General features: G+C 41.5%; 1 protein-coding gene across 10 annotated transcripts in view; it reads right to left on the reverse strand.

Annotated features, from left to right (window-relative positions):
• PDLIM5 (PDZ and LIM domain 5) overlaps positions 1–27,818 on the reverse strand; it is a 142,014-nt gene that overhangs the window by 86,435 nt on the left and 27,761 nt on the right. For 9 of the 10 annotated variants that reach the window (XM_080368841.1, XM_080368840.1, XM_080368837.1 and 6 more), the window contains exon 3: positions 5,058–5,209. In XM_080368841.1, the coding sequence (XP_080224967.1) occupies positions 5,058–5,209 (152 nt within the window). Of the gene's footprint in view, positions 1–5,057; positions 5,210–12,041; positions 12,200–27,818 lie in introns of those variants that run through there. The other variant, XM_080368844.1, reaches the window with a different exon arrangement.

Genomic DNA, 27,818 nt, shown 5'->3' on the forward strand with positions numbered 1-27,818 from the left:
GTTCTTAAGCTACAAGTCTAGACTTCATGTTTCCTGAAAGAAAAACCAAAAAGATGAGGGAGAACGGTATGATCAAGATTCATACTCAGGCAGGCATATAAAATAAGTGCCACAGTTTTTAATACTTGGGTTTACCAACTGCAGAACCAGCCTTACGGCTCATCTGAATTTTGGCTCAGAGACCTGTCAACGTGGACGTCAGAAATATCCAGCAGGTCCTCACCTCACCTGTGACACTTGGGCAATCCTGCGCCTTCAAAGGGCCGGGGGTGGTGGGAGGGAGTGGCGGATAAAGATGACAAAAAACAAGCCCCAAACCCATAGCTATCACTGAAATTCAGAAATTCATCTATTGTGTTGTAACACCTGTGTTCATTTGTGAAAATAGTACTGTCACTCATCGAAGAGCTGGAAGCAGAACTGTAGTAACTGCTTACAGCCAGCCTACTGTACCCAAAAAGATTTCTGAAGCACCACAATATAGAAAGAGGTAAATAACCTTGAGAATCCTCCTTTCACCTCCCAAGCCACGCAATCCCCACTCCTTTTCTCCTAAATCACTATATCCATAAGGAGAGGTGAAAGAAATTCCTTTATAAAGCACACTATTAGTTGTTCAGATGTGTTTTATGAACTAGAGATAAGTTCTATGTTACAAAAGCAAAAAAATCTTTCCAGGCTTTTCAGTATTATTCTGTATTTGTGCCTGCATTGCTCACTGACACTTTTTCCAGAAGTTTCATGGGTATCATGATCTCACACAACGGGAGAAATACACAATTCTTTATCTTTCTCACTTCCAAAGAATCATTACGGCAGGAGTCTGGAGAAACAGTCCCCAAAAATAATATTTAAAAAATAGGTGGTGGCTCTTAGTTGTTCAGCAACTTACAGATTTATTTATGGAAGTCCATGCTAAGTTACTGAACTTGAAAATATATCCAAAAAGCAAGCATCTGGTTTCCATCTATCCTCATGGGAACCAGGAAAGGGCTTTAACTGAAAATAAAATATTGGGGTGCAAAAGAGCAACATCTCAGGGAAGGAGGGATACGTACAAAGAAAATTCCCTATTTAAAAAAAAGCACAACAAAACAACCTATTGAGAAGCTAAAATCACAGACTGCAAAAAAGAAAAGCACACCCCATTTTTTTGAGCCATATCTAGCATGAAAAATGAGCAAATAACATGCCAAAATTAGAATATTATTCCACAAGTCAAAAAAAAATACCACCTAATAGTAAAGAGCAAGACTTGTTTACAGAACTAATTAAAGACATATAGCTGAAAATACCTGCCAACATATGCAAGTGTTAGGCACCTACTGGTGTATGTGGCTGGCAAGAACAATTTTATCTATTTGTATTTAAACAATCTCCAAGCAGAGTGGAATTGCAATTGTGACAGCTGAAATTCCAGTTCCTTTCAGTGGCAAAGAACAATTCTGTACTTAAAAACCAACCTGTGATATTGCCTTTCATGGGAAAAATGGGAGCTTTTATTCTCCGTTCAAATATTTTGCCAACTTTCATTTACAAGCTACAAAAACATCTAAATTGGTTTTCCACAAGAGGTACATGCGCATCTGCCTCCATAAATATATTGCTTTAAGCCTGTAAAAAAAGTTTTTGAAGGCGTTGCTTCAAATATCCCTTCCACCCTCTCAGGCAAGCACCAACCAACCTTATTTTGTTTCTCTTCATTTTATTTTTTCCGCTTTGCACATAAAGAATAGAGAAAGACAAGTGAAAACCTGACCAGCAGTACAAAAACATATGAAGTTAAATATTTATAATAAAGAAGCTGATAGTAAAGATTTTCCCCTCTTGACTTTGCCATGTGGGCTCACAACATTTCCTTCATGGCTTTTTAAAAGGTAAACTGTCACCATACCCTGGCTACTGTGCAAACTGGGATGCTGGAACCCATCAGCCTCAGACGGGACCACTCAGTTTCACTGGCCTGCTAATTCTTAGGGTATACCGCTGCTTTTCTACCAAGTATCATTTTGATCCTCACAACACACACAAAAAGAGCCCCTAAAAAGCCAAAGCAAGACCATGTTTCTTTTTCAAATAACTACTGATTTTGGTTAGTCCTTCCCTTGCAAACAGCACAGCCAGCCCCATCCGACATGCTGTGAGGCTGGTGGTATACCCAGTAATTTTTCCCTGTGTTGCCATTATCTTTGCATCCTACTTCAGTCTAGATGACTATATTAATTTCCACATATCCCACATGAATCTGTGTCAAATTATGATTGATCAAGAGTAAAGCAGCCATCTACAGATGAGTGCACAGTACTTGTTATGGTTTATTATGACTAAAGGTCACTTGGTGCTACCACCAAAAGTGTACCACATTCAATTTAGAAAATGTATTCTGGTTCCTACAGCTAATTTGATCAAACTGAGTTCTTTCACATCTTTCATAAAAGACCACAGGGACATATTTACAGTGCAAAAGCCATTAGCTCAAGCCATAACACTCTTCCAATTTTCTTGGACCTCAAAGTAACACCACTAACCAACAGCCCATCGTGTTCCTTTAAAGCAGCAGCAAACCAGGGCAGTATTCGAAGAATGCATATGCTCAACATTCTTGTGCTATAGTTCAAGCTATCAGTTGTCTACATGGAAGCAGATAAAAGCTCAGAGAAGTGTAAATATCCCTAAAGATAATTAAAAGCAGTAAAACAAAACCGTAAGATATGCCTGATTTTCCTGTCTATGGCACCAATTCACATTGTGAAGGCCAACATTGTTTTCCATTGACAGCATCTCTGTAACCTTGCACGCGAACAGTAACAGCTCAGAATATTTTATTTGGTTTGGTTTTGCTTTAGGAGAAGAGGCAGGAAGAGAAGAATATAATTTTGGAGATCACTCAATATTAAAATGGCTCGTCTTGCCACCTTGTTTATGCTCCCAAGCCATCCTTCCCTGGATGCACAAGCATAAACAGCCAGCACAAGCCAGTCTGACTCCAAGCAGGACTTTCTTCCAGGCTGTAAAGAACAAATAAACAACCAAAGCAAATCTTCTGCTAAACAGCAATCAGAGCAAGGAAGCTTTCACAGGCAGAGGAGCTGGGAAAGCACTGTCTACAGCTTTGGTTTCATGGAATCGAGGCAGAATTCAAAACAGCTGAGGCCATGGGACTGCAAACCAGCAGAACCAAAAGAGAGGACATCTGTGCCACCCCCAGATGCCGGAACCAAGGCTATTCCTTTGATCTCTGCTAGTCTGATCCTGGCTTAGCCTTCAGCTGTCAGGTAGCCGACGCTGGTGAGTCAGATGCTACACTGGATAGGAAGGGCGAGAACGGGAGGGGACCAGACTAAGTCACGATTAATCTAATTTTCAAACCACTCATCCCTTCACCCAGCCAGAAGCAGCCTCAGACAAGTTATAGCACGACCGAGACACGCCTGCTATTCCTTTCCTATATCTGATATTAACCCTGCCCATCATTTTATGGCAATAGCAAAAAGCAGGCCAAATCCCTACACTCTCACTCACTGGAGTGACTCAGTGGGCTCCTGGAAAGCGCGTTTCTAAATGACCTGCCTGCCTCACCGGGAAGCAGAAAAGCAACTGACACACTAGATTCTACCACAATAAATGATTCCTTTGATGAGCTGGTGTAATACCTTTGTTTCATCAGTAAATTTTTAATGCCACCTTTACAAGTTTCACTTGGGAAGGTGCCCTAGGCATGAACCACGCCACAAGATACATCCTTCCTCAGAGTCTGAGCAAAGGAAATCCCCTATTAAGGGTAGTGAAGGTCCAAAGTACAGAAGAACAACAGGAAAAACAACAAACAACAAGGAGGGCTGAACTCTAGCCTCTTACAGAAAGCACTCCCACCACTGTTGCACTACACATCACTTAGGGCTGAGAACAAGCACCACCACGCTGGAGAGCTGGACATCTGACAGACCTACAACCATGTCGTCTCTTCTATTCTTATACCGATGAACCCAGAGAGATGGTCCTTTCATTAAGGGCAGGATAATTTGCCAGAAGGTAGTAACTGCTGCAGAGATACTGTTACGGGACTCAACCGACACTCATCTAGAAACTTTCCACTGCTGAAGGCGACCACAAACGGCAATCACGGGGTGCAACTGCTGTTTTCTTTGATAACAAGGAAATATGGTTCTCATTACGTGATGGCTTCAGAGACCAATCCTCCTCCAAGATGCTCACTCACATCATTAAATAAAAATAGCAGTCTTCTAAGACAAGCCAGTATTTAGTCCTGGGAGACTTCTGAAAGCTTGAAGGAATTTCTTGGTTGTGCTGCTGCTCTTTCTGCTTCAGTTCCAACAACCTGCATGTGAGCAACCTGCTCCCTTCTTTCAGCCCCTCCCAAAACATAGTCCCAGGCAAACAGAGGTATGCCGAGATTCAATAAACTGCACGTTTCAGGAATGAAGCTGGACCAAGCTGTAACTTCTATAGTAGACACTGCAGTTCGCAAAGGGAGGGCGCTACTTTGCGGAATGGAAGTACCACTTCAGGAAACCTCTCTCTGTGACTCTGAGCTGCAGTACTTTCATCCATATAACTCAGGGGTTAACTGTTTAAATCCATCATACTGCTTGCCAATACATCTGACAGTGTAGGACTTGACCCAAAAAAGAAGTGTCCCTAGCCAGTCCAGGGAGGGAAAAAGAACCTAGATAAGACCTGGGTTTCGTTACAAAAGAGAATTTAAAAAAACAAAGCTCAAACAGAAGATGAATTAGACTTCATTCAATGTAGAGCAGGTGATAGAAGGTTGGAAAAAGTCTTTGTCAACTTTGTCAACTCACATAATTAACATTTATTAAGTTTTCTAAAATGCCGTAAGTCAAGACACATTTCAGGCTACAGCAGCATACCTTTCAATTGTGGCCACTTAATTGGAATTTTGCCAAATGAAATTGCACTTTGCCAAACCACTTACATGGGTTTCTCCTCCAAACAACTGTTACGATAATTAATTTTCTTTAAAAAAAAAAAAAAAAAGAAAAAGAAAAAAAAGGAAAAAAGAAAAGGTGTCTTACCTTTGCAGAGTCATGTTCAAGTTGCCTGTACATGCCTTGATCTTGTTTTGTGCTTCTAGATGAGTCATCCCATCTGTGCTTATCCCATCAATGGTGAGAACCACATCACCTATCCCCACGTGTGCTCGGGCTGCCTTGCCACCATCATTAAGCTGAAATATCACAAGAATGGTAAATGACAAACTTGGATGGTTTATGTTTATATTCTTTGAACACAGGACAACAACATCTTATTCACAGTGCTGGTTTAATAGAAAGAAAAACACAAAACCCGCAAAAGAACAACAAAACACGCCCAATATCTTTTCTCCTTTGTGAGTATGTGCTTGTGAAATTTGCTGCACTATCTTTCTCTCTAGTGAAGCAATGTTTATAGGTTCTTGTTCTTACTTCACTTGAATGACAGAAAAAATATTGCACATTATTGCCTGTTTTTCAAAATCAAACTCCATTTCTACTTTATTGGTTGGAAGCTGTTTACATTCAGCAAGACACAAGCAGGGACAGGCATGTGCTGTTTCCTGAATGCCAAGTTCCAGCATCTTCTCTCTTCATATAGGAAATTTTTCTCACAAGAGAAGACAGTCTGTAAAGCAGCTTTTTCCGTTCTAGATTTCCCATCTACACAATCTCTCCAAAGTTTATGTATTTGTCAATGACTGGTCACATGCATGGAAGACTTCATTAATAGCGAAGCTGACTTCTTTCCCAGCTGCAACTACTAGAAAGTCAAAAGTTCAACATCACAGGCAGACCGGTTACAGGATTTTGTTTTGCCTTTCTCTCAGTAGGTTTATAGCCCTCAGTGACCCGCAGTATATTCAGACCAGAAAAAGAAAAGCCTCTTGAGCAGTCTGTCTCTTTGATCAAGGTCACTGCCAAAGTTCAGCTCAACTGCCTTTGGTCCACTTGAAAGAGTCTTGCAACAGAAACCTTTGTAAAGTTCACATTATTGACCCTAACTGAGCAATAAATTGATCTTTTCATCTGACGCCACTGAATTTCAACTAGCTTTATTCCCCAAAACAGAAACAGGAATGAAGCAACACATGGCAAGATCTACGCATTGATTTATATCCCCAGTCCTCAATCTGTTAGTCATTACACAGCCGGCTGCAAAGAGCAGTCCTGGATGGTGCAAGTTCCCTCTTTGTTTCCAGTTGTATTTCCTACTCTACAGCAGAGAAGCTGTGGTTGTTTGTGTCGTGCGTACAAAACCTCTGTCCTGGTTTCAGCTGGGATGGAGTTAATTTTCTTCTGAGTAGCTGGTGCAGTGCTGTGGTTTGGGTTCGGTGTGAGAACACTGCTGACAGCACACGGGTGGGTTTGGTTGCTGCTGGGTGAGGGACAGACCCAGTCAAGGGCTTTTTAGTTCCTTGGGCCCTGCCAGCGAGAGGGCTGGGGGGCACGGGGAGCCGGGAGGGGACACAGCCAGGGCAGGTGACCCAATCTAGCCAAAGGGGCATTCCATGCCATAGAACAACCTCACAACTCTTTCATTTGTCTGCAAGCATGAATCTATTCCTTGAAGAAACTGCTATATTTTTAGTTTAGAGGTGCAATTATTTAATCTTTATTTCCAGAAGTGGAGTTCACCTTGAGCCACAGTTGCGCTCCAGCAAGTGGCTTCTCAAAGGGAAGCAGAAGGAAGGCTTTCATTTCTGTTGTTTTTTAACTGCCTCTGTTCTAGTTAATTCAGTAGGGACCAAGTAGTTTCGGTTCCTTGTGGTTCCTTTTGACAATGACCGACAACAACAAAGTACAGTCAGTCATTCATTTCAACAGGAGAGCTGAGCTCTCGAAAACTGTCTGTGACAAAGGGGTAGTAACACACGAGGTACCAGGGACTCAGTCTTTCTGTTTGTGTATGAACAGTCACTTGTCAGTAAACCTGTGGGAAGTGTCCCCTCAGCTGACCTGATACGGTTAAGGCTTTCCTAAAATCTCAGAGACTATAATACATGATATCTGTGACACATGTATTGTAAGGCATCTGAAGACAAATACTTTAACTGAGGAAAAAGTATTGCCTAATGCTGCAAGGCAAATGCAACACTTGAAAAGTTTATCACATGACAACTTATAGACTTAAAGCAGGAAATTTCACACTCAGGATCACAGCTGGCATTTTTCAGCATCAGTCTATGTCCCACCAACATATGCAGTAGCAATCTAGCAACTGAAAACAATAGCCAAAAATTCAAACAAAAGCAGAAAAATCCTTCCCTTTGGTGTTAATCCGATGCTAACTATCCTGATCATTCTGGTGAAAGGGGAGGCCTGAGATGTAGGAAGGCCTGTCATCTCTTCAGATTCAGAATAGCGGCCAGTTCCTCAGCATTACACGTCAATACAGCAATTTTACCCGGAGTCGAAACCAAAGGGCACTAACAAGGGAAAGTTGGCAGAGCAAGTCCCAATGCAAGGAAGAAAAGTAGAAGACAAAGGAAAAAGGAGATGCACTGATTTCAGAAAAACTTTTTGACTTGCTAAATTTGTAAGAGTTACAACTTGTATAGTCTTATACATAGCTTATTGCATAAATTCTATATAGCCTTTTAAAAAAGGCTTCAACAACTAAGCCAAAATTCCTCCAAAATTTGGTGTTCATACCAAATCTGAGCTAAGAGATCCAGCTACTTTAAAAAAAAAAAAACAGAATAGGGAACCCCACAGGCATATAGAAAGGTATGACCAACATAGCTATTTATAGGGAAGTTCTTCAAACCTTTGGGTGAGCGATGGAACCTGCCATAAACAGATCCCTAAACCGACAAGTTACAGCATGCTGACATTTGTCAGCAAGGTCTGGAAAAGGGAAAGGAACGTAAGGGCACTAAAACCTAAAGGTCAAATGGATCACTGTGCTTTGTGGTTGGAATCCCCAAGTGAATAAAATCCAGCTTCCTCTGAACGTATGCAAGTGTGCCACAAACGGTGGCTAACACACAGCAACCCACAACTAACCGGCTGGCTGCCAAGAGCTCACTAACTGCTGTGCACTGGGGACGAAGCTCTTAGCAAGCACACATGGGAGACAGCTGTAAAACCATTTCAGCAACACCCTCGACTGAAAATCCCTTAACAATATGGCTGGAAAGCACACCCTGGAGATGGGGGGGGGGGGGGGGGGGGGGGAACAGGTTCTGAGAAACATGACATGCCCTGGCAATGTCCGCAAGACCTGTCGTGCAGGCAGGGGACCAAACCTACCTTATAAATGAGGCTGTCACAGACACATCCGAACAAATTACTGGACAAGAATGTGAAGAACTGCACATACAGAGGGATGTCAAAGTAGTAAACTCTTTAATCAAGATACAGTGGATAAGACTTCCAAATAACACCAACTGATTTTGGATGAGATCTGACTAACCCAGAGAGGCGAGGTTGATACTTCTAGGAAGCCTCAGCCAGAGCATGAGTCTTCCTTGAGAGTACCAGCCAGCATCCTTGGCTTGGGAAGTGCCTAGAATGAAGTAGGACTGAAGCTACAAGGGCAGAGTTTTACCACAGATGCATGAGGAATATAATCACACGAACAGGTATATAAATGCAAACATCTACACTGAACACAGCAGGAGGAATTAGAACATTTGAAATAATTAAGGATCTTTTCCGGACTGCAGACATATTTATACCCCAGGAGTCTCTGTTTTGACACTTCTTAGTCTCTGTAACTGTGCATTACTATTATAACCAATAAATTCATATACATATTGGGGATTATGTATGTACAACTGTGTACATAGTCAAACCAAAACTAAAACAAAGGCTCTCCATATTCCTTGCACAATGGGAACCAACCCCATTTATTTCATTTTTTTCACTTACAGTCTGAAAAATGTAGCAGATGCAGAAGATATAAATACCATTTCAAAATTTCCTATACGTTAGTTCCCTACATCTTTTTATAAATCATTACTGCTTTTGTACCGCCTTTTGGGGTTTTTGTTTTTGGGGTTTTTTTGGTCCCGTATGAGTAATTTTGTTCTTAAATTTCAAATTTAACCTTAGCTTAGTAAAATTATCTGGCATCAGTCACCAAGGAGCTGCAATATTACCTACACTAAATACCAAAAGACTAGTAAACTGATGGGCAAAAGCAAAAAAACACCCAGTGCTTAATTCCTATTTGGAAAAAAAGTATATCCCTAAAACATAGCTTTATTGAATGTACATGTGCAAACAAATGGAATCAATGCAACAAGACATATGCACAGAAGAGTAGAGCATTAAAATTATAAAACTGGCCAGCTATGAATCAAACTAACTTTTAAGCACCAAAAATATTCTTCAAATTCTTGATGGATCGGTTTTAATTCTGTATTGACATTATGAGGCCAGGTTTTAAAATCAAGTGTGAATTACAGCTACCAAAAAGGGGGACTTTTTTTTTTTTTTTTTTTAATGTTACACAGTACACTTTAAAGCTACAATACTGCCAAACCAGAAATGTTTCCTCCTACTCAGCTCCATGTCTCTTTACTCTGGGAAGCTCATTTGCAGGCAGAGGGGGAGGCAAGTAGGAGAGACATTTTAGTAGGCACCTGCTAAGGCCAATCACTCCCACAGCCCCCAGCAGCAAACCAAACCTCTTTTCGGCCCCTTAGCAGCAATCAGCTTCATGGCCAAAAGCCAGCCTATGCCATCCAGAGATGCTCAGGACACTTTCTAATAAACGTAAATAAAATCACCCATCTAATATTAGATTTCGGAGGGGGGAGGAAAAAAAAAAAAAGTTGTTCTTATTTTACACATCAGAACTCCAAAACTGCAAATATTGTCCTAAAACACATTCCAAATGGAGATAAAACAAAAGTAAAGCAGTTCTTGGTCCAGGATGAACTTCAAAGGCAACAGTATAAAAGTAGTCTCAGCATAGTTCTGTGCCTCAGGTTTTTAAAACCACACAGTCCAACACAAACTGGAATAGGACTGTTTCCCTGAGCCACATTTTAACCAGCCTATTATTTTGTTTTGCAGTAACCAACATTAAAAAAAAAAAAAAGCAAGAAAAATAGCTTTTTTTCTCAAGCTTTAATAAAGTATTTTGAAAGATTCTTTCCAAGGAAATTGCATGTGTGAATATATATGTGTGTCTATCTCTGAACCAATGTAATTTGCAGCTTAATTTCTAATTAATATATAACCATCTATTTTTCCTCATGTCTAAGAAGAAAACTTGACAAGCATCTCTTTTTTTGAACTGTCATTATTTAGCTTTTATGCAGTAATAAATTAAATACTTACATTGCAGTTACTCATAAGACACAGGTCTATTTGACAGAGATGGAAGCTTCTTTTGCTTTTCCACACTGCCTGCCTTGAATCAATCCTAGCTGCAACCAGCTCACATGATAGTGCATCACAACCTCTTTCCCAAAGAAGCTGTTTCATGGTCTGACAGTAAATTACGTTCACCCCCATCACACAAGCATCCTTCAACGTCACCTGCAACTTTCTCTCAGAATGTAATTCATTGCTCACAATTTGAAACTCCCTGGGCTGTCTGACATCCCCTCTAGCTTAATTTTTACCCCTCAAACATTTCTGATATGCAGTTAGCTATAGCAATTCAGCCTAAGGACGTGAATAATCAGAGCAGAAGTCAACCAGACAATGGTCTTTGTATCATTACCACTCTTGCTTCTCTTTCAGTCTACATCTTTCTCCCTATGATAATGCATTTTAAAGAGGCAAAAAACCCAAAATGCAACACACCCACATACAAAAAGAGCATTACAAGAGAATTTTGCAAAATCTCAAAATAAGCAATCAGATAACCTCTCTTTGTAAATAATGCTCTGCCTTTTCACACAAACATGCAAACCACAGGGGCTTTATCTCCCTGCTATAACACAATTTATGCTAATATTTACACTTACTATCTGTTACTACCTTATCTGATTTCAGCTGACCAAAGCACCACCTTGCACCGACAGCCAGTATCCTAACAGCACGCTCTCATATTTAGAGCTCAAAGTACACTAGAAAGACCCCTTTTGGTGAATTGCTGCAAAAGAAGCAGCCCTTACTGTAGTTTTGGAAAATGCAGGCTTGCCCCAAAAAACACAAGGGGGAGTGGGGGTGCACGTGTGCATGCTTATGCTGGGCAGCTGCACCAGCTCCCTCGCAGGAATTGTGCACAGCTGAGCAGGCTCCTGCTGGGGAGCCCCAGACCCACGCAACACACGTGGGTGGTGGCACAGCGCGCTCGGGTCTGGCACCCGAACACCGCCAGCACAAATAGAACATCAGTGGGCTCCAGCACGCCCTACCTAACAGGGCACCTCGCCAAAGCCCTTCCCTCACCTCCATCCCTGCAGGGAAGGATGCAAAAACCCAGCTTACACTCCGGACAGGTTTGGGACACTTAAGGTCCAGCTTCCCACTTCTGCATGGAGGGGTGGGGTGGGGGGGAAGCCACAGCAGCACCTGGTCTTTGTGCCAAACAAGCTTCCTCGGCACTCAATGGAAACTGAGAGCTGTATCGTATTCCTCACGGTCTTTACTACTGCAATATTATTTGCACAGCCATCAGATTAGCCGGCCAGCCTCGATACTTGCTTCCAAATCAAGAATATACATGCCAATTTTAAAGTCTAGATCAACTTCACACAGCTGAGTTATAAGAACCCTAATGCAGCATTTGCAGCGGAAACCACTGACACAACCAGCTACAAGAGTTTATGAGGCAGCCCTGCAAATAAGCTAAAGGGTTTCTCCAAACCAAGCAGGGATCAAAATTAGCTTAGGTCAAAAAAAGTTTTGATTACCAGAGTCTTTTGGTATGTATCACTGCCAGGAAAGCCTGCCCTCACCTCACTTCACGAGGCTGTACTCCCACTTGCTCCTGTACATTTCCATTTCCCTCCTTTTTCTCCCCATAACTTTAAAGGTGCTTACAGACTGCTTATAAAGCTCTAACCTAGTAATTAAAGGTAACGTGTAAGGAAAAAGAGCGTAAGGCAAAGTACCAACCATACTTCTTGGTCTAGCTGTGGACCCCAACAGCAGATACCACTTTAGTCCTGGCAAAAGGGATGCCCATGCCTCCTGGCCTGTCCTCCCAGGTCCTCCAGCTTTGCTTCATCCCTCTCCTTCCACATGCAGCAGCTTCCTCACTGCAGCGTGGCAGTGGCTTGGCTGAGGCAGACCCAAATTAGCACTTTGACTCATTGTAGCCCATAGGAAAAGCCAATAGGCATTCAGCCATTTTGCCAGCAAAAAACCCACAAAATCATCTCTCGCATTTCACACTCAGTTCTGCTACTTATCCTCAGCAGTAACCCTGACAACAACATACTTTTTAATGTGATTGAGCTGTGTATCTCTGTAGTCCCACATTCAGAAATTCAGTCAAACAAAAAACTAACACAAAGTTTGAGTTTTCTTTCTATGCAAATGTGTCTGAGCATGCCCCCATGGGTTCACATTTTACGAAAAAGACAAATGGTTTCAGCCCTCTCTCTCATTATTATTATCATTACTTTAAATTTTTTTTACTGTATTTCAACCTTTAGTATTTAATGCCCTCCACAAAAAAAAAAAAAAAAAAAAAAAAATTACTGCACACTTGCTTTTGCACTTTAAATGAACCGTTGCATGTACACACACACACCACACACTATCCACCCTTTCATACACCAAATGCGGAGCTACAAACCTACAGAGGAGCACAAGAGGATGTTAGCTGCTAAAAACAGAAGAGGCACCACATAGTATAAATTACTCTTAGACACAATTGCGCTGATACAGAAAAGGATCAGAAAATGTGGATTAGGTTTATAAAATAGGGTAACTGCACAACACATAGGCCTTTTGGATACGTGCTTTTTAATTTTTCAATCAACCAACGCTAAACAGAGCGACCAGGGGAGTGAAGCAGAAGCAGCAAACCTCAGCTTCCCTCGCTTGCCCCAGAACAGGTTGTTAATAAGCAGGAACAGTTTCCACATGCAGATGTCAGAAGGGTTATTACCTGGTGCCATCTCTCACTTGTCACAGCTTGAGTGATCATGGTTTTATTGCAGCTCTGCTCTTCCATGAGCAGGTTTCACCTTTGCTACCTCTCCCCCTTCTTCCCTTACAGGCAGCCCAACTGCTGCAGGATGTAAGGAAGCAGAAACAAATTCACAGAAGGTGCCTTCAGCTTTAATTTTTGACAGAACACTACTACCTCATTTTTACTGCAAGTTCAAAAGCAGGTATTAGAGAGAATGATCCCTGATTTTGGACTTTTTGTGAAAGTGAAGCAGTTAACTGTACACACAGCAATAAATTCCAATACAATTCATGTATTTTACATGTACCTTAAACATTTTATTCAGGTACTGACATACAAGTTAAAATGTGGAAATACCTACTGGAATTAAAAGGAGTCAAACCCCACAGCTCACACAAGTATTAAAGAAACTACTCTGTGCAAGTGTAGCTCTATTGGCATCTAAGAAGACTAAGCATCTGGTTTTGTCTTTCCAAGGCACTTGAAGCTTGAAGAGAACAAAGAGGTGAACAGACTGTCACCAAGATGGGATGGGCAGTGCTTCCCGAATAACAGAAGACAACTAGTGTTCTCATTTGGAGAGGACATAATGTCACATCAAAAAACAAGTTGTCAAAAGGACTAAGGCAAAATAATTCAGACATCACAAAATTATATTCGCAAGAGCACGAATGTGGGCAATCTCAAAAAAAAAAATATATGCTTTCTGAATACTTAAGTGATTGAAAATGATTTACAGTCCAGTGCCAGAACGCCTGCAGATATTTAAGACCCTAAATTAGTAGCTTTCACTAAGAGTTCTCTCAAGGACCTCAGCCATGTTCTCATGCTGCCAGGGTGCCTTAGAGCCCTATTTATTTTAACTGGCTGTCTTCTCTCTGAAGATTATTCTTCTGTTCAGAGAGCTTACAGAACTAATCCAGGTTTCTCCCTGGGAGACTATATGCCAGTGGGTAAAAATTACAGCCTGCTTTATTTCTTGGAGAGACAGAAATAGGAACGGAATGGAAGTGTAGCTAAAAACACAATGTGAACTTTGTATGGCTGCTTCAGCTTTGGGAAGCTGCAAGTCTGTAGTCTCTCCTCCAGTCATGGGGTTGGGGTTTTTTGGATGGCCAACACACATGAACTCCACAAGCAAAGCAGGTGATTACTTGGGACTGCTGACTAGGCGTCACCTTAGGAGCTGCATGAGTTGCGTCAGAACATAAGTTTCAAGTGCCTGTCTCATTCAGAATAAACGGTTTGGAAAGTTACAAAAGTAAGTTTTATCGCTGGGGCCACCTGGACAAGCCCCAGAACAGCGCAGGGTTAGTTTTCTCTAACAGAGCTGAAGTGTGAAGTGGCAAAAGGGACCGAGCTCAGCCTCTTCAAAAGAAGTTCATTCCCATACTGTAAAGACCATACATCTGAAGACATCTGCAGAGCATACAAAGGTGTACTTCCTCCCTTTCCAAGGAGGATTGTTTTTATTAATTTGCAGGTGATTAAATGAGTTCAGTTAACTGAACATCCATCTCCTTAATAACCTTAGCAGCACCGATCTGCATAATCTTGTTTTCATAAGGCTTTCACGGTCCATGATTTAGTCCCTCTTAACGGGATATACCTTTCCTGCGTCAAACATGATGCAATCACCCCATGCTTTCTACAAACATAATAATATGTTATACTGGGTAATTTAAAAGTATTTTGATCTTTGTGCCTTGAAGTCCTTCCCACAGGAAAAAAAAAAAAAAAAAAAAAAAAGAAAAAGAAGAGCCTCATACACGGCAGCGGCGAGAAGGAATTGCAACTAATGAAGCAGTCCCACATGTGAAAGCAGAGAGCGTTAAGCGGGGAAGCATCAACCAAAAACTCATCTGTCAAAAACTAACAGCCAGTGGGAAGAAAATGCTACAACAGATTGAAGCCCTTATGATACACCAGTTGTTGTTCCACTGCCTCCTACCCAGAAACAAACCAGGCATGCATAAACACGTAGGAAATAACCTACCTGTTTCAAAGAACTGAGATAATGATAAGCCACACCACAGAAATAAAGAGGCAAATGGAGGCAAGTTCAGACACTGCGAGTGTTGCTTATTGACACAAATCATCTGTCCAGGGAGCATAGCTCATGTTAACGCCGTCCCAGCCTGGCACTTTGCAAAAACTTCCACTTCCACAAAGAGGTCCACTTCCGAGGTGAAAACCAGTGCAGCAGTGAGAGCCACCACATCCACTGCCCACAGAAAGTTTTGCCACATTTAGAAGTCACATATTTTATTTCTTTAAAATAAAAAAAAAGAAAGAAAAAAAAGGAAAAAAAAAATCTCTTAGCATTATAACTGGCAGCCAAAACAGCTGAGGACTCAGAGCTACACTTCTGACAGCTCTCCTCTGAGCATGCAGCTCAGTACCCAAGGAGAAAGCACAGAACAAATGCATCAAGGTACAAAATCTTATCCAACTCAACCATGCTACATCAAAAGGGGATTCACATTTTAAGTATAAAGACACTAGTGCTGATGGCACATTCCTCTTGTAATGCAGAAGAAAAACCACAATATTGAACATATGAAAAACTCATTTCAGAGAAATAAGCATGCTCTGAAGTGCATGGAAAATAACAATTAAACCAGTTATGGCTAATACGTTGATGGTGCTCAGACCTACTCCAGATCAACGAAAGCACAGTCCTATTGTAATATGCCTTTAACGCAATGGAGGGAGAACTGCTCAGGATTAGTCCAACACAAACTTCTAGCACAAAGAAATAAAACAGAAATAGGAGACATTAGTAAATCCTAGTGGGTATTTTGCCTTTTATACATCAAGGGAATATTGTAGCAGACATCTATTTCAAGCCAGACACTTACTGGCTAAAACCCCAAAGTATAAAACTCTGTAGAAAAAAGTCCAATAAAAAACCCTCAGAAAACAAGGAACACATTTTGAAGGAGTTGCACATTGGTTAATAAATTGGAACAGTTGTTTATAGTAAGACAAAAATCTTTATCACAAGCTAATAAAGCTTATGAGAACATAGAATGTTTTCAAATTTAATTTTCCATTATGAAATTACATATATATACACACAGAAACACAACACTGTATTAATTTACTTTACTTTAAATATCACTTTTACGTGATTTGTTTATACAGTTCCAGGTGGGGGTGTTCTATAGATGCATTATATAAGTATGTAAAACACTGAATATATTACTATAGGTGGTGTTTTACACATGTATTCTTTAAGTAATTATTTATGTATAAATATTTACTTATACACACACACAACCCTATATAAATAAAAAGGCATTTGTCTTCTCTGCTGGGGACCTGTGCAAGAAGATTATCAACACTTTATTTATTTGTTTGGGCAGCACATGACAAAAAGCAGTCATTCAGAGAAAATAGGAAGCTACTCAGGACAAATACTCTGACTGCAAAATGAAACCTTCATTTTAAGTAAACTGTCCTTGCCATTCATAGCCAAGTGCATTGCAGACATTTAAGACCGAATAGAAACCCACATGAAACTTCTTCATCAAAACTCCAGACTGGAAAATGCTAGTGTACTTGTTGCCACTATGAACTTTATCTACATTTCTTGCTGCTGTATTTTAAGAGTCTTCTGAGCTTTGCTGCTGAGAGTTGCACTGCATCTGCTAATCGTAACCACCTAAAGTCTGCGTTATGCCACACATTTTTTTTCTTACTTGGACATCTAGAGATCCAAAAGTTACACACAAGTAAATAATGAATAAGGTTCTGAAAAACTAATGAAGAAAATTCAGCCCTTCAAATTTACTCCCTTCAACAGTATATCACACGCTCTCAACTTATGCAATGGTAAGTGTCCAGCCATTCAAACCCTGGACTTGCAGAGAAACCCTGTAAGATAGAGCCTTGTAGTCATGTTAGATCTCTGGTGAGTTTTTGGGGTTTGTTGCTTTTTTTTTTATTCACACACACACCCCCACACACCAATTCCTACGTCATGTTCTCTGATCTCCATACTACCAAAATTAAAATCAAGAGATTTCAAAATTAAGATGCAGAGAAAGAAATCCAGTTTAAACATTCATTGTAAATTCTACTTCATCATTATCACATCTAAGAAAATAAAAACTTAAGTCATTTACAGTCTTAAATTTTAGGACTAAAAATAAGACTGCTTTAGCATTCGGGGGGGGGGGTGGGGGGGTGGGGCGGATTCAAATATGTACTGCTGGTTACAGACAACACTAGGAAACAATTCCAGGTTAAACAACACAACAACAAAACTCAGTATCCACTCATTTCTCCAACTTGATCCAAGACAGATGGTGTGGAAAGCCTGCAGGTTGGGGGTATTTTTGTTTGTATTAATTATTGCTGGTAACAGTACAAAATACTGATCACTCACATAGAAGTCACAGGCGTCCATGTGATTCACGCTTTTCTCATAACCTCTAAGACCAACACGCAGCCTCTTGAATATTGCTGAATATATTTAAGAATAAAAGCCTGATCTTCACAGAAGCAAGAGGTTTTTGATAAACATGATGACAGAGCCTACTTTTATGCCTACTAAATCCATGCAATTTCTTTTTAAGCATGTTACTTCAGGTTTTTTCACTGCGCACTCAACAACAAATCTTACTGTAGGAAGACTCATGTTAGATTTCAAGTAATTTCTAGAAGTAAATTTATTACTTCAAGAACTGCTGGAAGAGTTTTACAAATGAATAAGTAAATAAAAATCAGTCTTTCAGCTTGCTTTATGCTTGAATTCTGTATCAACTATACCAAATGAAGAGCAAAGTGGCCATTATAATAATGTCCTTTTTGACCACTATTTTGGCAACAGCCATGATAACTAGTTCTTTCTGTCTCAACATACTACCCTGAATGTTACTGAATTTTGTATACCTCAATTCGTGTAGGCCACTCACACGGCTCCAGTGAAAGCTGGGAGTGCAAATATTATGTGTCCTTTAGCAGAAGAAAGTTGGAAATTTATATTCAAATTGAAAAGGTATTCAGAATAAACTGTCAGTCGAGACGCTCACTACTAAAAGCTTATCTTCAAAAGAAATTCTCCACATCAGTGCAAATGCAATTAAAACTGTACAACTAACACAGCCTCTCAAGAGCAATGAAAACCTTTTCATCTACCTAGAAAAAAAAGAGAAGTGAGACTATCCAAGAAAGACCTTGGGAAGCAGTGCAGGAGAAGTGCCCTGACAGGGTTACTCTGCCCTCACGCATCTCCCCACCTGGAGGCTTATCCCACAGCTGGGACTGCCAGTAAGGTCAGTACCACCACGCAGGAGATGCCAGTGCCTATTGCCCATGGTGGGGAGGATGGCAGAGCAAGCCTTCACTGCAAACCTCTGCAGAATCTGCTCCTTCCCCACAGTTTAACAGCAAGATGAATCCATCAGCTACAAGTAACATTCAAAACCATAATTTAACAAGACACATAAGCATGTAACACACTTCAGTGGGATGTAAGACTTCGTTGAGCAGTGGTGCATTGAGCAAAACAGTCTTCAAGGCAAAAGAAAAAATACTCCCAAATACTGAAGGGAATGCAAATACTACAGGAAATGCAACATTTCCAAAACTGCTGAGGCTCCACCTTTAGTTTATGAGAACATTAGGAAAAAAAAAACAAAACCACAAAAAAAACAAAGATAGAAATTCAGCCCTGTTCATTCCCCCTCCCTGAACTTTCACCAGGCAGGGTCAGACGCATTACTCAAAGGCCATCACAGAATCAGGCTGGCCACCAGAACAACCAGAAGGGTCTGATGGCTTCCCACCCAAGACCACCATTCAAGGTGCACTTTATCAAACAGCAGTAGTATCCCCGGTCCTCCTTCTGCAGGTGGGAGGCAGGAGTAACCACACACATAGAAGCAGAACGTGAGACTTAGCATGCAGCCGGTGACCTTTGGCAAGAAATGTCCTCATGTCATATGAGCTGGTGTCACCAAGAGTTCGTGTCGCTCCGACCCTAAAACGCACCGTTTGCATATTTACTGCCTGCTTAACAAACCAATTTTAGGGCAAAGCTTTTTCCTCGTAAACACATCATTTTTATTCAACCAGTTTCTAAAAGCCAAACAAGTTCAGTGGGACAATGAAAAAGCTACAGAAGGATCCGAGTTCTTCACACCGCCATCCATCACACCTTTCTTGAAATTAACAGCTTCATGCATTCCTCTCCGGCCATCTATCAGAAGGCACCAGATATCTTAGAATTACACAACCTACCAAAGGGAGGCCCTAGATTTACAGCCTATGTCCCTGAGTGGCTCTTCCAGAGACTGAATGGTCTGGAAGCATTTCATACCTCTCAGCAGTGTTCAGTTACAGCCCATACCTCTAATCCACAAAAAGGTTTGCTTTTCCAGGGAGCACAGGAATGCTTTCTCTATCTTCTAAGCTGCCAGATTTAAATGGCAATTTAGCACAATTATAGCATCCAAAGCACGTTTAGGTATGCTGAGAATATATAATGGTTTCATACATTACTGTGGTGGGTTGACCTTGGCTGGACACCAGGTGCCCACCAAGCCGCTCTGTCACTCCCCTCCTCCATAGAACAGGGCAGAGGGGGGAGGAATAAGAAACTTGTGGGTCAAGATAAAGGCAGTGTAATGAAACAATAGCAAAAGTTGCACATGGGGAAACAAAGGAAAAGGAAAGATGTTATTCTTCCCATCAACAGGTGATATTTGGCCCCTTCCCAGGAAACAGGCCTTCAGTACATGTAGTAGTTGCTCCGGAAGACAAATGTCGTAAATAATGAATGCCCCCCCCCCCCCCCCCCCCCCGCCCCTTCCTCCCCCTTTCTCTTCGCTTTTATATCTGAGCAGTCATCATACGGTATGGAATATCCCTTTGGCCACTTTGGGTCAGCTGTCCTGGCCATGTCCCCTCCCAAGACCTTGCCCACCCCCAGCCTACTGGTGAGGGTCGGGGGGAAGGCTGGAGAGCCAGCCCTGACGCTGTGCGAGCGCTGCTCAGCACCAGCCAGAACACCGCTGCGTTATCAGCGCCTTTCTAGCTACTGGTACAAGCACAGCGCTGGGAGGGCTGCCACGGGGCTCAGCCAGACCCAATACAATTAGTAAGAACAAGAGCACATTGTGATAAGAGCTTTGGAGAAAAGCATTAGCACTGACACGGCTACAAAAAAATATTAAAATCTACCCTTACCTGAATTTGATACTGAAATTATTTTAATATGCATACATTCTCACTTTAAAGTTCTGTTTCACTCACGTTAAATAATTCAAGCTAACCTGCAACAATCACATGCAAGCTGAACTATTAACATCAGTAGAAGTCTTGAGGTTATAGTGAGAAATGAATCCTGAACAAGAAAAGTCTGCAATATAGTTGGAGATGCTTTGTCTTTTTCCTCCAGTTTTCCAATGAGGTCATCCTTAAACCTCTTTGGGCACTAACTGGATAAGGATGCAACACCTCGTTGTACACCACAGTATGCTGATCTCTGTGCACTATGCTACAAGTCACCAACTCAGTCACATGGGCACAAGAAACCAAAGGAGATTAACAACTTCCACAATCTCTTCATGACCAAAAATGAAGAATGTACCAATGCAGTTACTGTTTAGTAGTTCAACAGGGCCAGTATTTTACCTTAGACAAAATACAACCTCTCTCAAAAGCAACTTGCTATCCCAAGTCTTCTTGCAGATTTAAAAAAAAAAAAAAAAAAAAGCTTTTGCACTGTTTTTTGAGTGCAGAGATGAAGAATAAAAGCAAACCACACAAGCAAGAGGGACAACAAGCCTGACCAAAGCAGGAAAACTAATAAAGCTGGAAATCTTGGAACAAAAGCAACTTCTCAGAAACATACCTTCATTCCCACTTACAAATGAGAGGAGGGGAACACTAGGTTAGCATGGCTTTACAAGTTTTCCTCTTTTCCCATTCACATAAGGACATCTGTGACCTGGCAGGGTGATTAGGTCAAATGTAGACACTGAAGTTCCTACTTACATGTATCCTACTTGAAGCGTGAACTCACATGGCGTTCACTGTTTTAACCTAGAGTTCAGAACCTTACCAGAACAGTCATGCAACTAGAAGTCTCTGTTCCAAGGGAAGGATCTGAGGGACGATGTCATTACAGACATAGAGCGCACAGGTCTGAGCACCCTCCACAAGGCTGTGGTGCCAAACTGCAGGTTTCTGCAAAGAACTCTAGTTGATATTATGCAAAGTTTGGGCCAGACATTAGCAAGACACTTGGGTGACAACACACCTTTACAGATCTGATATCAACCAACTAATTTAATACTTAACACTCTTCCCCAGTGCAAGACACACACACCCCCAAACCCTTCTACATCAACACCATAGCCTACAGACTACTACAGCAACTGCGTTAATGATTGCACTTCTAAAGCGTTCCATACAAATCAAGTGTTCATACCCTTAAAGCAGAAGGCAACAGTCTCCTCCAGGGCCACACACCAAGCACAGCATGTTGCTGCATGTATTCCTAAAGACTGAGGAACAGCAGCATCCAAACCAGGACTTGTCGGGAGGGGAAGGGGAGAAATTTGAGTCTTGCGAGTGTTTCCAAATACACACATGAACACAGTAAGCAGTTGTGGAAGATGACAGACATGGGTACTTCAACACTCTCACTAGGAGGATCATTGACAGGAGCAGCAGCAACAGAGTAAGTCCTACCCTCCTCTGTCTCTATGTGCACGTGTGTGAGCTTCCACTATTGCTACTAGTGTAAGTCATCACTTATGCAGCAATGAGCAGATATTTGTTAGCCCAACCAAGAGTTACTGGCTAAATGTAACCCTGTATCATTCACAAAACTAATTCCCATCTCACTTTAGGACCAGTCACTGGTGACTTCAAAGTCTCCGTCCCCGGTATTTGTCCCATTAGCTCCCAGATGTGGATGGTGCTCCCAGGACAGCAGCCTTCCCAAGTGGACAGGACCTCATTCATCCATCAGAGCCAACAGCCCACCTACTCTTAAGTGTCTCTGGGTGTTTTTGACTTTAGTCTCCCATTTCTAGGGGCTTCTTACTAAGATGAACTTCACAAGGCATTAAATTACCTGTGAAGTGCTCCTCTCATTAACTACACAAACTAAACACATCAGAGGAAAGACCAGCACTGGCAGCACTACATTTTGTAGCAAAGACTTATGTTGAAAATCATGGTGCCTCTAAGTCAACTGCTGAAGAAGTTAAGTTTCAAGTTTTTCAGATGCACAAGCAAACTCAGTTCACTCCTTCAACCCACAGTGCTTAACTGGAACGAGAAAGCTCAAGCCCTTGTGAATTAAAAGCATATAAAATTCAAATAAAAGTGACCACAGCACAAGATGTGTACCGGGGGAGTTTCTTCCACATTCCTATTAAATTGGGGCAGACGGGTGGAATCTTCTCTGAATAAGCAAAGTTTAGAGCAGAATATGACCTTTTTTTTTCTTCCAGACTAGACCAAAATACTAGTGCAAACAAAACAAACAAAAGAAATACCAAGCAGACAGACGCGTGAAAATACTGGTGCAGCTGAAAGTCTGCATTCAAACATCAGCATGCGTAGTGATTAACCTGCCTAAGGTTACACCAGACCTCCCTGCTTCTCTGTTACTGTCACATGCACTTCCTAAACACTAACCACAGGGCTCACTGAACAGAAAATAGCTGTCATTCCTTCCTCTGTTGCAGAGAAGGCACGGGCAGGCTGGTTTTCATCATCTTGAGGAGCACAAGGCTGATACAGCAGCTCAACGGCAGAAGGGACAGGCTAGAACAACAGCAATCAAGCACAATCTGCTGGGAAACAAAAGAACTTGTCAGGCTCATCAGATTGCTAATTACAGCTCGGAGAATAGAGGGTGACCCAGATCACTACATGTAAAAGGGCACACAAGAAAAAGAAGATAGCGGAGGGAGTAAATACTTGTGAAGTGGAGCATTGTATCACCGAATCTAACACAGGTCAGTAACAAGTGAAAGCGAAGTTTCCCCACCTGTGCTGGGAAATGATGTCCCTGGGGTGGGATTAGGCAAACCTCACCAAAACAAAACAAAAATGTGCTCTAACTTCCAGATTACATATTAAGCTTGACACTTCAATAACACAATGGCCTGCAGTCACAGACAGTCCTGCAAACCAAATTTTTAGGATAAATATATCCCTACCTCTCATTGAAAAGCTGATGGTATTACCCAGCGACAATAAAAACAAAGCGTCTTTTTCTGCCCTTTTAGCATAGCATGCAAACAGATGAGCAGTGGCAGTAACAGAGGGGGTGGGGGTGGTACACGGGATCAGGGGAATGACAGGGCTGAGGCGATAGTGTGACTTAAGTCAGTGCTTAAGACTATGCCTTCCTACTCAAGGATACTGCAGATGGGGCTGAGGAGCTCTCTGAACCATAAAAGGCAAAACTTGCAAGGCAGGAGGAAACACCCCAAGACTGGAAAAGAATTCTGAGTAACATTGTGAACCATATAAATATACAGCATAACAAAGGCAATCCCAGGCAAGGTCCTCTTAGTTTCTGGAACACACTGCATGAAGAAATCAGTACTAGTCAAACAGCTTACCAACACTGTACCCCAATGAAAAAAATGCTTATTTATTTTTCCAACTAATCTGATTTTTGGGTGGGTTTTTTTTTTTTGAGCAACTGGTATAAAAGTCTTCTAGTTTAGTGCTGCATAAATACTTCTAAATACTGTTTTCAAGTATGATTTAGCTAAGACATTTTAGTATGGTTGCCCAAAAATCTAATTTTGGTCAAACGGTCTTTCCCCTATAGGGAACATGTGGAAGATCACTCTAGCCCAATTTAGGGCTCCCAAAGACAGTAGGGTGGTAAGGGACAGGAACGAAAAACCTCACAGTCATTTATCTGCAGATAGATATGGTATAGGAAATAACAGCTTTGTCTCCAGAGCTGTCACTTTAATTTGGTTTTTAAAAACATAAATCTTAAGTCTGATTTTAAAAAAGCAATGGAAGAGCAAGTGATAAGGTAAGCCTCCGAAATGGACACAGGCGCCCCAGAGCCTACGTGTTGAACAGCAAGCTCCAACTGTGGCGTGGGCTACTCAGCAAGGGTCTAAACTTTCCTCTACTACTCGGGGGAGATGAATGCAAGTTATTTAAAACCATGGCACACTGAGCTTGCACGTCGCTTTAATATGCTGCCTATAGATTATATTACAGCTCTGCTTTATAATGAACCTTTAGCTTCATCTCCAGCTCCCCAGTGAAACCGAGCAGAGGGCTACAGCTTTAGGGTTTTAAGAATTACAGGATTTAGTTAACGCTTCTGCCAAATCCAGATGTGCAGAAATATTCCGTGGCAGTGAAAAATGCCACAGGTGCTTGGCAAAGAGTCTCAGATTGAACAGAGATAAAATTTACAGTGAATAAGTGAAACAAACTGAGCTTGCAACTGAATTTAACTATGATTTACAGACTCCCCATCCGATTTACAGCTTCAGCCTTCACTGCTTTCTAAGCATGAACAAAAGGCTCTTTTTAATACGGAAATACGGAAAGTATCCAAGTACCCACCTGAAGTATCCTTCGGAGAAAAAAAAAAAAAAAAAACAAAAAAAAAGAAAAAAAAAAAAACAAAAAAAAAAAACAAAAAACCCCACACCAAAGCTAACACACTTGGGTGTTTTCCCAGGGCCAGCCTCAGCCAACTATACATGAAAAATGCAAGAGGACAGGAAAGGTAGGGCAGGGAGAGTGCCAGCGCTGTGCCTGGAAGGCTGGAGATGCCTCTATTAGCGGCGTGCACGTGAGGTGCCACACAGAAACCAGGGTCAGGCAGGGCAAGGGACAGGCTGTCCCATAGCAATGGCATTACCTACGCACAGACTTGACACTAAAGGTCAACATGAAAGCAGAACAAAGCACTGGAACATTGCTGACCGCTGCTGCTTCACGTGGTAGATAACAAACGCTGTGCTTCCATCAGGTAGGTAGAATGTAACACCCAAACTGAGAAAAGAAAAAGGAGACCTTGCCACTCGTTTGTAAGTGGTATTTAATTTGACAATGAAACTCATCACTCCATGTTTAAGACCCCAGTGAGGGAAAGGGCTTAAAAACACACAAACCAGGTTGGTTTTCACAGTAAATTCAAGCAAAATTTAGCCATTGCCATTTTTTACTATGCTGCCAGGTCGAATAGAATCACAGAATCATCATTTACATTGGAAAAGACCTTTAAGATCATCGGGTCCAACCATTAACCTGCCAAGTCCTCGGCTAAACCCTGTCCCTAAGCACATCTACACATTTTTAAAATACTTCCAGGGTCAGGCTGTAACTAACCACTGGGTGAATGAGGCTGCCCTACGGGGCACGGCCTGAGGCACATCTTCCCCAGGAAGATGCTGCTTTTCTTGGGAGCAAGTTTTTCATCCTGAACCAAGGGCTGTGGTGGGTGCGCAGAGACCAAATCTGCCCCAAACAGAACAGCAGTGCTCCGCTATATATATATAAGTATATACTGCTGCTGAAGGTTGCGGTAATAGTGGTGTGCTGAAAATGTTTTAAAGGCATGACCCCTGCAGACAGTTTTACCACCTCTGTTTCAGGCCTGGTATGCGTCAATAAAAAACTGTAATAAGGAAACCACCTCCAATTTCTCCTTCAGCAAGGCCTTGCATGACAGCTTTCCAGTGCCTGCTGGCAGCAGGTCAGCTTGTACTTTGAACAAAAAAAAAAAAACCCAAACAAAAACAAACAACCAAAAAAACCCCACACACACCCTCCAAAAAAAAGGTGTTGCAACATCTCTCATCACGGTTCTGCAGCACTAAAATAAAGCATGTAGCGAGGCATGCACATACGCATTTTCGACGTCTACATTATAACCTAACAAACATAAAACCCTACTTATGTCAACATGAGTGTTTAATCCTTGCAATAACTTACAAATTGGCTTTTGAAGGACTTCAAGACATTCTCAACAAAGGAAAATAGTGTCCTAAATAAAATTTCAAAGTCCATTAATAACTCAAAACATTTTCTAAGGAGAACCAAAGTAAATTTTTCAGTGAACTGCTGATGAGGAAGAGCTTGTTGAAAGACAGTATCTCATCCTCCCCTGAAGGGTGTGCCTGTTTGTGTTGTGGTCCTTGCATATTTTTATTAATTGGGTTTTTTTAGCCTGGCTCAATCTAAGATTTTCTTCTCTTCCAACGTGAAAATATTTGAGGTCTGAGGAGAGCTCCAAGCCTTAGAAGAACTGGAGGAGAAGACAGGAAGAACAAATTACAGTTTCAGCAGCATTCAAAGCCATCAGTGAAATGGAAGGGCAAGGCTTATTTGCAGGGCTAAAAACACCTCCTTATTGCAGCTGTGCTACAAAAAAAAAAAAAAAAAAAAGATGAAAAAAATAGTGGCTTTTCAAGCACGAAAAGAGAGTAAAGAAAAAGTGGCTTTATTAGAGAAACATTTACTAAGTAAATGTTGAAGTTCTGGGCTCTACGTTGCATTTTTTTTTTTTTTAATAAATAAACTGTTGAAGTGGGCTAGCCAAATAAAACTTTTAGACAAGACTCTCCATCTGTTGTCAGAAAAGGTTTGCATGCTTTTCCTCCAGGCACTGTCATCACTACAGCATCCATCTGTGTGCCAAAGGTGCGAGTTCTGAGCAGCACTTCAGCACTTCTTGTGGCTCCATCTCCAGAAAAGTCCTTTGTATTGCAGTGAGTCTGCACAATGGCATGCCAAAAAAGCTGTAACTATAATCTGTCACGCTGAACTATTCATGTTTGTAGAGTTAGTGCCCAAGTAAAGGAGAAAAGGAATAGAAGGTAAAATCACTACGGTGACTGCTTACAGTTGGCAACCACCCCAAACCATGCTTACGGATCTCAAACCTACGTGTCCAAGAGCTCAAAATTCAGCACCTGCTTAGATATTAAAGCACGACGGGCAGAGTTGGTTAGAATTAGGTATTTGCCCACAAACACAGAATTCCTCACGCAGCCTGAAGAAACACAAAACATTCACTCAACAGCTAAATCAGCTGTATGACATATTCCTCATTTGTCTGTAGGTTTCTGAAGCCAAGACACATTAATAAAAGTGAGGAAAATTCTCTTGAAAATAAAGATTCTATTCATCACTTATGAAAATATTCATGTACTAGCATCAAAATACATTTTAACACGTGGAAAAGAACAGGATTGTCTAAGCTTTTCTTTAAGCAGTAACTCTTTGTAGGCAGACTTCTGTCAGCCAGGACATTTACAAACTGCTAAGATAAACAGGAAACAACGGCATTGTAACAAATACACAAAGGAAAGCATTTTCCCAAGTTTCGCTTCAGATTTTGTTTCAGATTCAGATAAATTCCTTTCCATGAGTTTTCACCACCCCAATTAGCTGCAGCATGCAAGCCTGGGGTGTCCTAGGAAATGCCCCAAGCAGTTTGGGGATGAGGCAGCACGCCGGTGGAGCTGTGCAGCAGGGATGGAAAGCGTGAGCTCCGTACCCAAAGACAGCATACAGGAAATGCTCGAGTAAATTACTGTCTGGGTGAGCCAAGGGAGGAAAGTTCAAGGAGTATTAAGATTTTTCTATCTGATGAAAAACAGACTACAAAAGGTACGAGAAAAAGATTTGTCGCTATACAGCTTTCCACACATATCCAGCAGCCAGAAATGTTAAATGGCACAATTCTAAAAGGAGGTGCCATGCCAGCTGTCATATTCCTGTACATAGAG

Source organism: Falco punctatus (assembly GCF_963210335.1).
Source record: "Falco punctatus genome assembly, chromosome: 1".
NCBI lineage: Eukaryota > Metazoa > Chordata > Aves > Falconiformes > Falconidae > Falco > Falco punctatus.